The sequence below is a fragment of the Nomascus leucogenys genome, chromosome 19 (assembly GCF_006542625.1).
Source record: "Nomascus leucogenys isolate Asia chromosome 19, Asia_NLE_v1, whole genome shotgun sequence".
NCBI lineage: Eukaryota > Metazoa > Chordata > Mammalia > Primates > Hylobatidae > Nomascus > Nomascus leucogenys.
In genome coordinates this window covers 31,000,685-31,014,957 of record NC_044399.1, presented here as the reverse complement: position 1 = coordinate 31,014,957, position 14,273 = coordinate 31,000,685, and the positions used below count along the sequence as shown (strand labels likewise).

The 14,273-nt window shown below is 49.1% G+C and overlaps 1 protein-coding gene across 1 annotated transcript; it reads left to right on the top strand.

Annotated features, from left to right (window-relative positions):
• Positions 1-794: 794 nt before the first annotated feature.
• HEXIM1 (HEXIM P-TEFb complex subunit 1) lies at positions 795-6,412 on the top strand. Its single transcript, XM_030800308.1, has one exon. It carries the CDS (start codon positions 3,497-3,499, stop codon positions 4,574-4,576), a length of 1,080 nt encoding a protein of 359 aa, XP_030656168.1. The 5' UTR covers positions 795-3,496; the 3' UTR covers positions 4,577-6,412.
• The last annotated feature ends 7,861 nt before the right edge of the window (positions 6,413-14,273 follow it).

Genomic DNA, 14,273 nt, shown 5'->3' with positions numbered 1-14,273 from the left:
TCCCAAAGTGCTGGGATTACAGGCGTGAGCCACCGCGCCTGGCCCCCTTGGGGAAGATTCTTAACTGCTCTGGGCTTGGGTGGCCTTGTTTGTGAAATAGGGTTGATCTCTTCATCATAAGGCAGTCCTGGGGTTTACCAGTGATGGGGCATGTTAAATGCCTGGCAAAGGGTTAGAACCCAACTAACAGTAAGGTTGCCTGGCCCCTTGACAGAATTCTAGAATTCCACAACCTATTCGTCAGTCCATCTCTCCCCCAGTATAACACGAGACCATACAATGGAGCCCAGTCCAGGACACTGAGGCTGGGCTCAGCAGTGCCTTCCAAATGCCCTGACTGGGGGTACCCCAGAATCCTCTGGAGTCTGAAGATGGGGTAACAATTTGGAGGTCTCTGTGATAACCAAGTTCTCGCAAAATCCCTTTTTCCTCCAGGAGCGCTCTGAGGGGCAGTTCTTGCTCTCAGGAAGCCTCCTGAGGGATGAAGACACACGGAGCGGGGAACTTTTCAGGTGGACCCGAATTCTTGGAAGCCCAGAGAAAACAAACGAAGGTGTTCATTTTCAGAACATATAGCTGTGCCCAGAGGCCCGCGTGCTTGCGGCTCCCCTTAGAGGCATCTACATTGGCCATGCCCATCACCACTGGCCCCCACCCCCGATATCTCACACTGCCCAGAGCCACCGAGGTCCCAGACTAGCCCTTTCCTGGCACATGATGCTTGGTCATCCTAAAATGCCCCTCTTCGTGCCACTTTGCCTGAAAGCTCTTCATCCTTCAGAGCCAGCCAGGAAGTCACTTGCTCCTGACACTTGTCCATAATTCCCAGCTCCCACGCACTCAGCTCATCAGCTCCCACCGGGATTTCCCTCAATTGCCATTTAGGCTGGCTGTGGTCTGACGGCCTCTCCACAGTCCATGAGCAACTTGAAGGCAAGGATGGCATCCCACCCCTCTTTGTACCCTCCTGTTTGCCAAATGATATAGGGGCTGAATAAGGTTGAAGTTGTTGGGAATGAAAAGAACGAAATCCAGAGTTTTCCCCGATTTTAAGAAAAAACGGGGTTTTGTGTTTGTGACAGAAAAATGTCATGGGGAGTCACAAAGACCCGTGCTGTAGCCAGAACTGCCCCATGGTTGTCATGTGACCTTGGACAAGTCACTTATTTTCCAGTGTCTTAGAGATGCCTTATCTGTAAAATGGAGACACTCATTCCTATCGTGTCTAACTTGCCAGGCTGTGGTGAGGTCACATGGTTCTGTGCGTAAAAGGTGCACAGTGCAAACGTGCTGGAATGTCAGGGATGCTATTAAGGAAGCAATAAGAAGAAAGGGTCACTGGGTGTGTGGCGAGGGAGAAGTGGAAAGAGCGCCAAGATTTTAGGCCTCGGTGACTGGTATGGAGGTTCTCTGGGTCCTCTCAGTCCCTGTTTATGGAGGGCTGGGGGCTTGGGTCTGGAGAATTTCTCTCTGAGAAACTACGCCCCCGGGGGGAATCGGCCCCCCAGCCCTGCGCCAGAATCCCCTGCCGCAAGTTTCGGGGCAAGGCCTCCTCCATGCTTCCCTCCCAGTCTTGCCCAGAGCCCACTGATGAGGAAGGGCCTCTGCGGGTGAGACCTGCTTCCCTCTCGGATAGCCAGGGCTGATGATTTCAACTCATTAATCATTCCGAACTCTTCCCAACAAACCGCCTCATGGCTGGCCCGGACCTCCTCTGTCCCGGCTCAGGAAATGATCTCGGTCGGAAGTGAAAAGACCAAATCGGCCCCAGGAGGCCATTTTCTTCGACAGAAGCTGAGGCGTGGGGGCGAGGCCTTCCCCCGCTTCCCCCTCCACCGCCCCCCCCCCGCCCGCCCGCCCTCGGCCCCGGCTTTCCGATCTCGGCCCAGGGAAGAGCCTTGGCCGCGAATCACCAGTTTGCATTGGCCCCTGGGGTGGGGGCGGCCTTCAGACCAGGCTGGGGCTGGGACTCCCCCACCTTCAGCTAAGGGTACCGAGGTCAGTCCGGGAGTCGGCGTCACCGGGACTCGAACCCGCCTTTTCGTCTTCCTAGGCCTAGTGCGAGCCTGCGGCGCTAAAGGCAGTCACACTGTCCCTTTAAGGCGGCACTTTTTATTCTTCATTTGTTTACTTCTTCATGCGCTTTTCGTGCTTTACAAAATGTGCTCGCGATATCCTTCCGCAAGCGTCAGTCTCAGGCGCTCACTACCCGCCTTGAAGCCGTTTCTGTAATCTTAAGAATCGCGAGTTAGCAGCCGTGGGCCGACGTCTCTCTTTATAGGATTTAATTATTTTACATTTTAGGGACTACTTTTTAGGAATAAACCATTCTTGCGTTAGTTAATAAAGGTTTATAACCTTCGGAACCCTTCCGCTGAGAACAGAATACAATAATAGCCTTTATAACGCACCTTTCCGTAAAAATATTCTGGGTGGACTCTCACAGGCCATCGAATCTTCTCGTATTCCTGAAACAGAATGGTACGGTCCAGAACCCGCCCCATCTCCTCTGCGATTGGCCGTCCTTCCTCAGCGAGTCGTGTGATTTTTCACCAATGGCCGCTCGCGTTTCTTTAGCGAGGGCTAAGCGATGGAAGGTGGTGGCCAGGAAGACGCCCCCTACGCGTTCTGGGATTGGCTACGTCGCACGGCGCGCGAGGACGGCGGGCCCGAAAGATAAGAACTACGACTCCCGGCACCCCGCAAAGGGAACTCCGTTACGCATGCGCACGGGCGGGGCGAACAAGCTTCTATATAAAAGGGGCGCAGAGGGCTGGGAGACAGCAGTTGGAAGTTGGCAGGTGGAGAGGCAGGTTGGGAGGGAAAGTCGGGGGAGGAGGCGGAAGAGGAGCTGTGGGAAGGGGGAGGAGGGAGGGAGAAAAAGAGGAGGAGGCGGAGGAGAACTGAGCAGAGCAGAGCATCGAGCCAAAGGGGAGATGAGTTTGTCTGTCCTCTGCTGAGGCTCCGGCCGGGCCTAGGGAACTGGGAGCTTGGGTGGAAGCGACACCCGTGGAAGTGGGAGGAGGTGGCGCCGGGACTTTAACCCCTTGTGGGCTCTGCGGCAGGGGATTTAACCCTTTGTGGATCTGGCCCCTCGGAGGCAGCGTCATCGGTAGTTTTAACCCCTTCGGGGCTGGGTTTCACGCACTGGACTTACCCTCATCACCTTGCTCACCAACTCCTTTATTGGGGTGCTCCGCTTGGAGGTTTGAGGCCCACCTCCGCACATTACGTACTGTTCCTGCCGCTGCACCCCCTTGGACCCGCTAGCTGGCCGCACTGTGGGCGCTTAACCCTTTACTGACTTGAGCTCCCCAGATTGCAATTGGAGTTTGCTGATAGGACTAGCTAAAGGCGTCACTGCAGGAATTACAAACTGAAGAGGACTCTGTTGGACTGTGTTTTTTTTCTTTTTTTTTTTTTTTAAGAAAAACCCATTTTTTTCCTTAAGGACTTACTAGCCAAAATTTCTTAAACTTCGAGGACTCTACTAGCCATGGCCGAGCCATTCTTGTCAGAATATCAACACCAGCCTCAAACTAGCAACTGTACAGGTGCTGCTGCTGTCCAGGAAGAGCTGAACCCTGAGCGCCCCCCAGGCGCGGAGGAGCGGGTGCCCGAGGAGGACAGTAGGTGGCAATCGAGAGCGTTCCCCCAGTTGGGTGGCCGTGCGGGGCCGGAGGGGGAAGGGAGCCTGGAGTCCCAACCACCTCCCTTGCAGACCCAGGCCTGTCCAGAATCTAGCTGCCTGAGAGAGGGCGAGAAGGGCCAGAATGGGGACGACTCGTCCGCTGGCGGCGACTTCCCGCCGCCGGCAGAAGTGGAACCGACGCCCGAGGCCGAGCTGCTCGCCCAGCCTTGTCATGACTCCGAGGCCAGTAAGTTGGGGGCTCCTGCCGCAGGGGGAGAAGAGGAGTGGGGACAGCAGCAGAGACAGCTGGGGAAGAAAAAACATAGGAGACGCCCGTCCAAGAAGAAGCGGCATTGGAAACCGTACTACAAGCTGAGCTGGGAGGAGAAGAAAAAGTTCGACGAGAAACAGAGCCTTCGAGCTTCAAGAATCCGAGCCGAGATGTTCGCCAAGGGCCAGCCGGTCGCGCCCTATAACACCACGCAGTTCCTCATGGATGATCACGACCAGGAGGAGCCGGATCTCAAAACTGGCCTGTACTCCAAGCGGGCCGCCGCCAAATCCGACGACACCAGCGATGACGACTTCATGGAAGAAGGGGGTGAGGAGGATGGGGGCAGCGATGGGATGGGAGGGGACGGCAGCGAGTTTCTGCAGCGGGACTTCTCGGAGACGTACGAGCGGTACCACACGGAGAGCCTGCAGAACATGAGCAAGCAGGAGCTCATCAAGGAGTACCTGGAACTGGAGAAGTGCCTCTCGCGCATGGAGGACGAGAACAACCGGCTGCGGCTGGAGAGCAAGCGGCTGGGTGGCGACGACGCGCGTGTGCGGGAGCTAGAGCTGGAGCTGGACCGGCTGCGCGCAGAGAACCTCCAGCTGCTGACCGAGAACGAACTGCACCGGCAGCAGGAGCGAGCGCCGCTTTCCAAGTTTGGAGACTAGACTGAAACTTTTTGGGGGAGGGGGCAAAGGGGACTTTTTACAGTGATGGAATGTAACATTATATACATGTGTATATAAGACAGTGGACCTTTTTATGACACATAATCAGAAGAGAAATCCCCCTGGCTTTGGTTTCGTAAATTTAGCTGTATGTAGCTTGCGTGCTTTCTCCTGTTCTTTTAATTATGTGAACCTGAAGAGTTGCTTTTCTTGTTTTCCTTTCTAGAAGTTTTTTTCTTTAATGTGAAAGTAATTTGACCAAGTTACAATGCATTTTTGTTTTTAACAAATCCCCTCCTTAAACGGAGCTATAAGGTGGCCAAATCTGAGGACAATTAAATTCATTTTAGTTATAATAAATTTAATATTTGTAAATGTAACATAGTTTCAGTGTGATTTCTAGAGCTAATTCAAAATAGTATTGATTTATTTTATGTGATTGCATTTCTGGGGAGGAGTACCGAAATCAAATTTGACAGTTTGCAAAAATATCTATCTTTAATGGGAGAATTTTCAATTTGCCAATTTTTTCCTTGAATGGGTTTAAGTATGCTACAATATACTGTTCAGGCAAAATTTAAGATGTAATTATCTTCAATACTTAAGTGTGCTTGCTTTCTAGTGCCTTGGTTTTCTTTCTTGATGCTGGAAAAATAAACAAACCGGTATTGAGTGTTTAGGCGAGTGGAAAGTGGCTACGATCCAAAATTTTAAATTTAACTCTGCCTCGGCCATTCAAAAGTCTAATAACAACAAATGTAAACCTAATTTGGCAGTTTGTTAGGTTAGACAATTGACAGCCTCATTTCATTCCTACAAGTTGGTTTTCAGTAATCTCTTCCTTCCCCCCAATAAGGCTGGAAGAAGTTCCTGGATGCCTGGAAGAGGCTCTTGGCAAACTTCTTAGTGCAAGCAATGGTTAGATTAATTTGTGAGGCAGCTCTTTAAGACATTCAGAGGTAAGAAATACTGGATTTATAAAGGAAATGGCTGTTTGGGGGATTCCAAGGACTTACCCTAATTGTCCAATTCTACGTGCTCTCTATACAAAAAAAAAAAAGAGCTATCCACCTTTCCATGTGGGTCAAACTAAAATTAGAAATGGCCCCTCACTGCAGATCAAATGTAAAGCTTCCAGTTAAGGAGCTAAATGAGGTCCTCAGCTGAATGAGGAACCCTGTACATTCCCTTGCACAGCCCTATTCTAAATCGCTTAAACTATGCTGATAGCTGCTTAGGTTCTTGAGTAGTTCTGCTCTTAAATGTAGGGAGGCCCTGAGAACTAAATTTTGCCCCAAAATAAAAATAGAAATTATGAGATTATTCCCTCCTGTCACTTTGGTTAACCCAGTCCTTCACCTGCCCTGTCAGTGTTTTCTGAGGGCAATTGCGTTGCTCAAATCACTAGCACAGAGGTTCCTTAATTTGGGGCCTTAGAAACCATTGTGGGCCTTGGGGTCCATGAACCCCATGAAATTATTTGTAGACTTGTATGTACATTTTTCTGGGGAGAAGGTTCAAGAGATTCATAAGATTGTCAAACTCCTTGAAGGTTCAGAACTTCTGCAGGGAAGGGGGAAGAAAACCCATTAGGAAGCATGCTTTTGCAGTTAAATGGCAATGGTGGAAGTGATAGGGACTTCAAGAGTAAAATGCACCTTGTATTGCATAAGAAGCATACACAAATCAATAAATCAAGGGAGATTACACCAGTAGGACTGAATCAGGGCCTTCAAAGCTGGACTGAGTTGGTCCTGTTCTGGCACATATGGTCCACTGGATACAATGTATGATCGAGTTTTTCTTTGGTCTAAAAATTAAACATTTATTTTGAAATAGTTTTCTTCGTGTTTTTTTCTTCTGCTATGACGTCATGCAGCAGCCCCAGAAAAACAGCTGCTTGGAAAGGCAGCAACAGTGCCCTCTGGCTTTACAGTGCAGAGCTGAAGCCTCATTTTGACTGAACTGTAGGATGCAGCAGTGATTATCTCTGATATTAGACCCTTTTTTCTTTTTTTTTTTTTTTTTTTTGAGACGGAGTTTCGCTCTTGTTGCCCAGGCTGGAGTGCAATGGCGCAGTCTTGGCTCACTGCAACCTCCGCCTCCCAGGTTCAAGCGATTCTCCTGCCTTAGCCTCCCTAGTAGCTGGGATTACAGGCATGTGCCACCACGCCTGGCTAATTTTGTATTCTTAGTAGAGACGTGGTTTCTCCATGTTGGTCAGGGTGGTCTGGAACTCCTGACCTCAGGTGATCCGCCCGCCTCAGCCTCCCAAAGTGCTGGGATTACAGGCATGAGCCACCGCGCCCGGCCGAGACCCTCTTTCATAGATTTTCACCTATGAAAATCTTATTTCCCCTACTGTTAGAAAAATGATATTTACAAAATGAATCTTGGAAAGACTATAAATGCATTTATCATCAGAAAAAGCATGTTTTAGAAGACAAATTCAGTCCAGTCTTCAAATATACAAATATCTAGTCTTGGCCGGGCACAGTGGCTCATGCCTGTAATCCCAGCACTTTGGGAGGCTGAGGTGGGCAGATCACCTGAGGTCGGGAGTTAGAGACCAGCCTGACCAACATACAGAAACCCCGTCTCTACTAAAGATACAAAAATTAGACGGGTGTGGTGGCGAATGCCTGTAATCCCAGCTACTTGGGAGGCTGAGGCAGGAGGATCGTTTGAACCTGGGAGGTGGAGGTTGCAGTGAGAGGAGATCGTGCCACTGCACTCCAGCCTAGGCAAGAAGAGCAAAACTGTCTCAAAAAAAAAAAATATATATATATATACAAATATCCGTAACTCTCATACATCAATTTACTTCAAGCTATGCAAGTATGTCTGAATTTTGCTTTCAAAGGCACTAGCATTTTACTTTTTTTGCATTTATATCTCACAATGATGAGGTCTATTCAAAATTTCAGTTTTGTATTAACACTTCCTATACTTTTTTTTTTTTTTGAGACGGAGTCTCACTCTGTTGCCAGGCTGGAATGCAGTAGCGTGATTTCGGCTCACTGCAAACTCAGCCTCCCGGGTTCAAGCGACTCTCCTGCCTCAGCCTCCCAAGTAGCTGGGATTACAGGTGCACGCCACTGCGCCTGGCTAATTTTTATATTTTTAGTAGAGAGGGGGTCTCGCCATGGTTGCCAGGCTGGTCTCAAACTCCTGACCTCAAGTAATCTGCCCGTCTCAGCCTCCCAAAGTGTTGGGAATATAGGCATAAGCCACCGCGCCGGCTTTTTTTTTTTTTTTTTTTTTTTTTGAGATGGGTCTTGCTCTGTTGCCTATGCTAGAGTGCAGTGTCGCGATCTGGACTTACTGCAACCTCCACTTCCCAGGCTAAAGCGATCCTCCCACCGCAGCCTCCTGAGTAGCTAGTACTTGCCACCATGCCTGGCTATTTTTTTTTCCTTTTTTGGACAGGGTTTCACCCTGTTGCACAGGCTGGTCTCAAACTCTTGGGCTCAAGCAATGTGCCCTCCTCGGCCTCCCAAAATTACAGTTGTGAGCCACCAAGCCCAGCCTATTCCTACACTTTCTTTACTTTTTTGGTGCGGGGGGATGGAGTCTTGCTCTGTCGCCCAGGCTGGAGTGCGGTGGCGCGATCTCGGCTCACTGCAAGCTCTGCCTCCCGGGTTCACGCCATTCTCCTGCCTCAGCCTCCCAAGTAGCTGGGACTACAGGCGCCCGCCACCACGCCCGGCTAATTTTTTTGTATTTTTAGTACAGACAGGGTTTCACCGTGTTAGCCAGGATGATCTCAATCTCCTGACCTCGTGATCCACCTGCCTCGGCCTCCCAAAGTGCTGGGATGATGGGCGTGAGCCACCATCCCCGGCCTCCTATTTCTACACTTTCTATTGAAACATTTAACTAGCATATTGCTCTCATGGCAGAGAGAAGAATTAGTTACCTATATTTTAATTTAAAAAAAAAAAGCTTAGGCCGGGCGTGGTGGTTCATGCCTATAATCCTAGCACTTTGGGAGGCTGAGGTGGGTGGATCTCCTGAGGTCGGGAGTTGAGACCAGCCTGACCAATATGCAGAAACCTCATCTCTACTAAAAATACAAAATACAAATTAGCCGGGCATGGTGGCGCATGCCTGTAATCCCAGCTACTCGGGAGGCTGAGTCAGGAGAATCACTTGAACCCGGGATGCGGAGTTTGCAGTGAGCCGAGATCGCCCCATTGCGCTCCAGCCTGGGCAACAAGAGTGAAACTCAGCCTCAAAAAAAAAAAAAAAAAAAAAAAAAAAAAGGCCGGGCGCAGTAGCTCACGCCTGTAATCCCAGCACTCTGGGAGGCCAAGGCAGGCAGATCACCTGAGGTCAGGAGTTCCAGACCAGCCTGGCCAACATGGTGAAACCCTGTCTCTACTAAAAATACAAAAATTGGCCAGGTGCGGTGGCTCACGCCTATAATCCCAGCACTTTGGGAGGCCAAGGCGCGAAGATCACGAGGTCAGGAGATCGAGACCATCCTGGCTAACATGGTGAAACCCCGTCTCTACTAAAAATATAAAAAATTAGCTGGGCGTGGTGGTGGGCGCCTTTAGTCCCAGCTACTCGGGAGGCTGAGGTAGGAGAATGGCGTGAACCCGAAAGACAGAACTTGCAGTGAGCCGAGATCACACCACTGCACTCCAGCCTGGGCAACAGAGCGAGACTCCGTCTCAAAAACAAAAACAAAAACAACAACAAAAAACAAAAATTAGCTGGGCATGGTGGTGGGTGCCTGTAATCCCACCTACTTGGGAGGCTGAGGCAGGCGAATCACTTGAATCTGGGAGGCAAAGGTTGCAGTGAGCCAACATCACGCCACACTGCACTCCAGCCTAGGCGGCATAATAAGACTCTGTCTCAAGAAAAAAAAAAAGTTTTGTTTTTGGTTTTTTTTTTAAGAATTGGGGTTTCAGCAGGCCCGGTGACTCAAACCTGTAACCCTAGCACTTTGGAAGGCCAAGGTGGGCAGAATGCTTGAGCTCAGTAGTTTGAGATCAGCCTGGGTAACATGGTGAAACCCTGTCTCAAAAAAAAAAAAAAAAAAAAATAGTTGGGAAAAAAAAAAGAAAAAAAAGCTGGGGTCTCCCAAAGTTGCCCAAGCTAGACTGCAGTGGCACTATCATATCTCACTGCAGGCCGGGCGCAGTGGCTCACGCTTGTAATCCCAGCACTTTGGGAGGCCGAGGCGGGCGGATCACGAGCTCAGGAGATCGAGACCACGGTGAAACCCTGTCTCTACTAAAAATACAAAAAATTAGCCGGGCGTGGTGGCGGGCGCCTGTAGTCCCAGCTACTCGGAGAGGCTGAGGCAGGAGAATGGCGTGAACCCGGGAGGCGGAGCTTGCAGTGAGCTGAGATTGTGCCACTGCACTCCAGCCTGGGAGACAGAGCGAGACTCCGTCTCAAAAAAAAAAAAAAAAAAAAAAATCTCACTGCAGCCTCAAATTCCTGGGCTTGAGCGATCCTCCCACCTCAGGTTCCTGAGTAGCTGGGACTAAAGGTGGATACCAACACACCCCGCTGATTTACCTATATTAAACAGGGGGCTTTGATGATAAATGATCCCCAAGCCCACTCTAGCCTTTCACTTAAGTCCTCTGTCAAGCATTTTAACTGAGCTGCTCAAAAGACCAAGCTTACAAATTAGCAATTTCAGTTTGTTCCCTTTTTCCTACTGAGGCCTAGGTATTCAACCAGGAAAAACTGCTTCTCAAACTGACACAGCTAGCTGGACAGCTTTTCTTAGAGCCCTCAGGAGACAGGGTCCTTTAGACTTCAGAGTTTTAGGAGAGCGAGCCAGGGAGTTCCAGACTGGTTTAGTTCTGAAAAATAGACTAAGTATCTCTAAAAAGGGGAAGCATAATAAAGATTAGACAGGGCAGGCGCAGTGGCTTCATGCCTGTAATCCTAACACTTTGGGAAGCCAAGGCAGGAGGGTCACTTGAGCTCAGGCACTTGAGACCAGCCTAGGCAACACAGTTACCAACACAGGCAACATAACCAGCCTCGTCTCTATAAAAAAGTAAATTTGGGCCAGGCATGGTGGCTCATGCCTGTAATCCCAGCACTTTGGGAGGCCGAGGCAGATGGATCACTTGAGGTCAAAAGTTCGAAACCAGCCTGGCCAACATGGCAAAATCCTGTCTCTATTAAAAATACAAAAATTAGCCAGGCATGGTGGCAGGTATCTGTAATCCCAGCTACTCGGAAGGCCGAGGCAGGACAATTGCTTGAACCTGGGAGGCAGAGGTTGCAGTGAGCCGAGATCCCGCCACCGTATTCTAGCCTGGGCAACAGAGCAAGACTTTGCTGGGAGAAATGTAAATAAATACACTCTGCCCTAATGACTGCAAAAGTTAGAGAAACCAAAGAGGGACTCCACAGACTTAAACAACAAAACCCACAACCAAATAGTCTACCTACTTAAGGGCTGGCTATATTTAGTCAAGCATTAGGTAATGCATCAGTTCTTCCCTTGATCACTTATACCCATAACAGCTAGCAACAAATATTCACAACAGTGTGGTGGAAAAGTTGGTTATAGTTAAATAGTACTTGAACATTAAGTACTTAAGTACACCTGAGTTTGTGGGGTTTCAAGGTTTGTTTTTTTGGGGGAAGTACTATTTCTCACATTTGCACATCACTGGAATAACAATTCCACTTTATTATTCTTTCTCACGCAAAGTGTAAATGGTTGAGGCTAGAAATAAAAAGTTATTTTTTTTAAAAAAGAGAATGTTGCCAGGCACGGTGGCTCACGCCTGTAATCCCAGCACTTTGGGAGGCCGAGGTGGGCAGATCACCTGAGGTCAGGAGTTGGAGACCAGCCTGGCCAACATGGTGAAATCCCATCTCTACCAAAACTACAAAAATTGGCCGGGCACAGTGGCTCACGCCTGTAATCCCAGCACTTTGGGAGGCCAAGGCGGGTGGTTCACAAGGTGAAGAGATTGAGACCATCCTGGCCAATATGGTAAAACTCCGTCTCTACTAAAAATACATTAAAAAATTAGCTAGGCATGGTGGCACCCACCGGTAGTCCCAGCTACTCGGAAGGCTGAGGCAGGAGAATCGCTTGAACCCAGGAGGCGGAGGTTGCAGTGAGTCAAGACTGCACCATTGCACTCCAGTCTGGTGACAGAGTGAGACTCTGTCTCAAAAACAAACAAACAAACAAACAAACAAACAAAAACTACAAAAATTAGCCAGGCGTGGTGGTGGGTGCCTGTAATCCCAGCTACTTGGGAGGCTGAGGCAGGGAGAATTGCTTGAACCTGGGAGGCAGAGGTTGCAGCAAGCCAAGATCGTGCCACTGCACTCCAGCCTGGGCAACAGAGCTAGACTCTATCTCAAAAAGAAAAAAAAAAAAAGAATGTCAAATTCAGGCCCTAAACACCATGGGAACTGCTGACCAAAGGATAAAAGTCATACTTTGCAACTGGAACAAAACATATGGTCCAGGAGGCAAAGTTTCAATCTTTGGCCAAATTTCTGCCAAAAAAGATCAAGAACAGGATGTTGGGGTCTAAACACAGGAGCATAAAAAATTAACTGGCCAGGCATGGTGGCTCACGCCTGCAATCCTAGCACACTGGGAGGCCGAGGCGGGCAGATCACCTGAGGTCAGGAGTTGGAGACCAGCCTGGCCAACATGGTAAAACCCCGTCTCTACTAAAAATACAAATACAGGCCGGGCACAGTGGCTCATTGACTATAATCCCAGCACTTTGGAAGGCCAAGGCGGGAGGATCACCTGAGGTTGGGAGTTCAAGACCAGCCTGACCAACATGGAGAAACCCCGTCTCTACTAAAAATACAAAACTAGCTGTGCATGGTGGCACATGCCTATAGTCCCAGCTCCTCGGGAGGCTGAGGCAGAAGAATCGCTCGAACCCAGGAGGCGGAGGTTGTGGTGAGCCGGGATCATGCCACTGCGCTCCAGCCTTGGCAACCAGACGAAACTCCATCTCAAAAAATAATAATAATAAAATACAAATACAAAAATTAGCCAGGCATGGTGGCAAGTGCCTGTAATCCCAGCTACCAGGAGGCTGAGGCAGGAGAATCGCTTGAACCTGGGAGGTGGAGGTTGCAGCGGGCTGAAATCACGCCACTGCACTCCAGCCTGGGCGACAGAGCAAGATTCCATCTCAAAAGAAAAGAAAAAAAATTGATTAACTGTGGAAACCAAACAGAAACAAGCATCTTCATCCCGAAGAGGGGGAATTACTGTAAAGAATCACTCCTTTTCTGCAATTATACAGGCAGTAGGAAAAAAAAAACAAACTCCTATCTCTGTCAACGAATCCTACTCACACATAGTCACTGGTCCCTAGGATTTGGCCATCAGGCAAAATGAGTGTCCAGGACTTCACAGCCACAACCAGTGGGCACCCTGAGACTGATCCTCATTCAGCCTACTTAGATGGCTCTTTTGTGATGTTATGGACAACTAAGGCCACACTTTGGTAAGGCAGGCTTTCCAACTACCCCAATGATCTTTGAAGCATTCGTTGTGAAGTTCTCATATAACAAAGTTACAGGGAGTAGGTGTTTACATAGCGACTTAAGACTAGTTACTCCTCTAGGCATTTATTTATTTTTTTTTTTTTGAGACGGAGTCTCGCTCTGTCGCCCAGGCTGGAGTGCAGTGGCGCAATCTCGGCTCACTGCAAGCTCCGCCTCCCGGGTTCACGCTATTCTCCTGCCTCAGCCTCTCTGAGTAGCTGGGACTACAGGCGCCCACCACGACGCCCGGCTAATTTTTTTGTATTTTTAGTAGCGATGGGGTTTCACCGTGGTCTCGATCTCCTGACCTCGTGATTTGCCCGCCTCGGCCTCCCAAAGTGCTGGGATTACAAGCGTGAGCCACCGCGCCCGGCCTCCTCTAGGCATTTATGAGGGAGACAGCACTGATACCATTTTCAAATGAACATAGAGTTTGTAGAATTTGTCATAAAAGCATAATGCAACTCATCTGAGAGGGGAGAGCTGAAGAGGAAGTTGAAAGTCTGGTTGAACAGTAGATGAACAATAGACTAAGCAACAAAATGACCAGTTTGGCCTCATCATCAGTATTTGGCCTCTGGCCAAGTCAACCAAGTCAAGGGCAGCACACACAGAAACAGAACTTGGAGTTCCTAATTTTCAGTCCTTCAGTCCTGTGTTTTCCTTAGATAACCAGGAGGCCATTAATAAGCCGGTTTTATTCCTAATTTTTCTTTTCTTTTTTTTTTTGAGACAGAGTCTCGCTCTGTCACCCAGGCTGGAGTGCAGTGGCATGATCTCGGCTCACTGCAACCTCCACCCCCAGGGTTCAAGCAATTCTCCTGCCTCAGCCTCCCAAGTAGCTGGGACTACAGGCACACACCACCACACTCAGCTAATTTTTGTATTTTTAGTAGAGATGGGGTTTCACCATGTCTGCCAGGACGGTCTCAACCTCTTGACCTCGTGATCTGACCGCCTTGGCCTCCCAAAGTGCTGCGATTACAGATGTGAGCCACTGTGCCCGGCCTATTCCCAATTTTTCTTAGCAAAGAATGGAAAAGCCTGTGGGTCAACCTTAAGGATAGTAAGTTTCATTCACAAAGGAGTAACAAATTTCTGCTGCTGGTACAGTATTTGCCACTCAGTAGCATCCAAAAGTTTCACTAGATTACTTCATAATGGAGGATGAATCCCA

Excerpts from the sequence above, each read along its gene's own strand:
- HEXIM1 (XM_030800308.1), top strand. The coding sequence starts at position 3,497 with ATGGCCGAGCCATTCTTGTCAGAATATCAACACCAGCCTCAAACTAGC.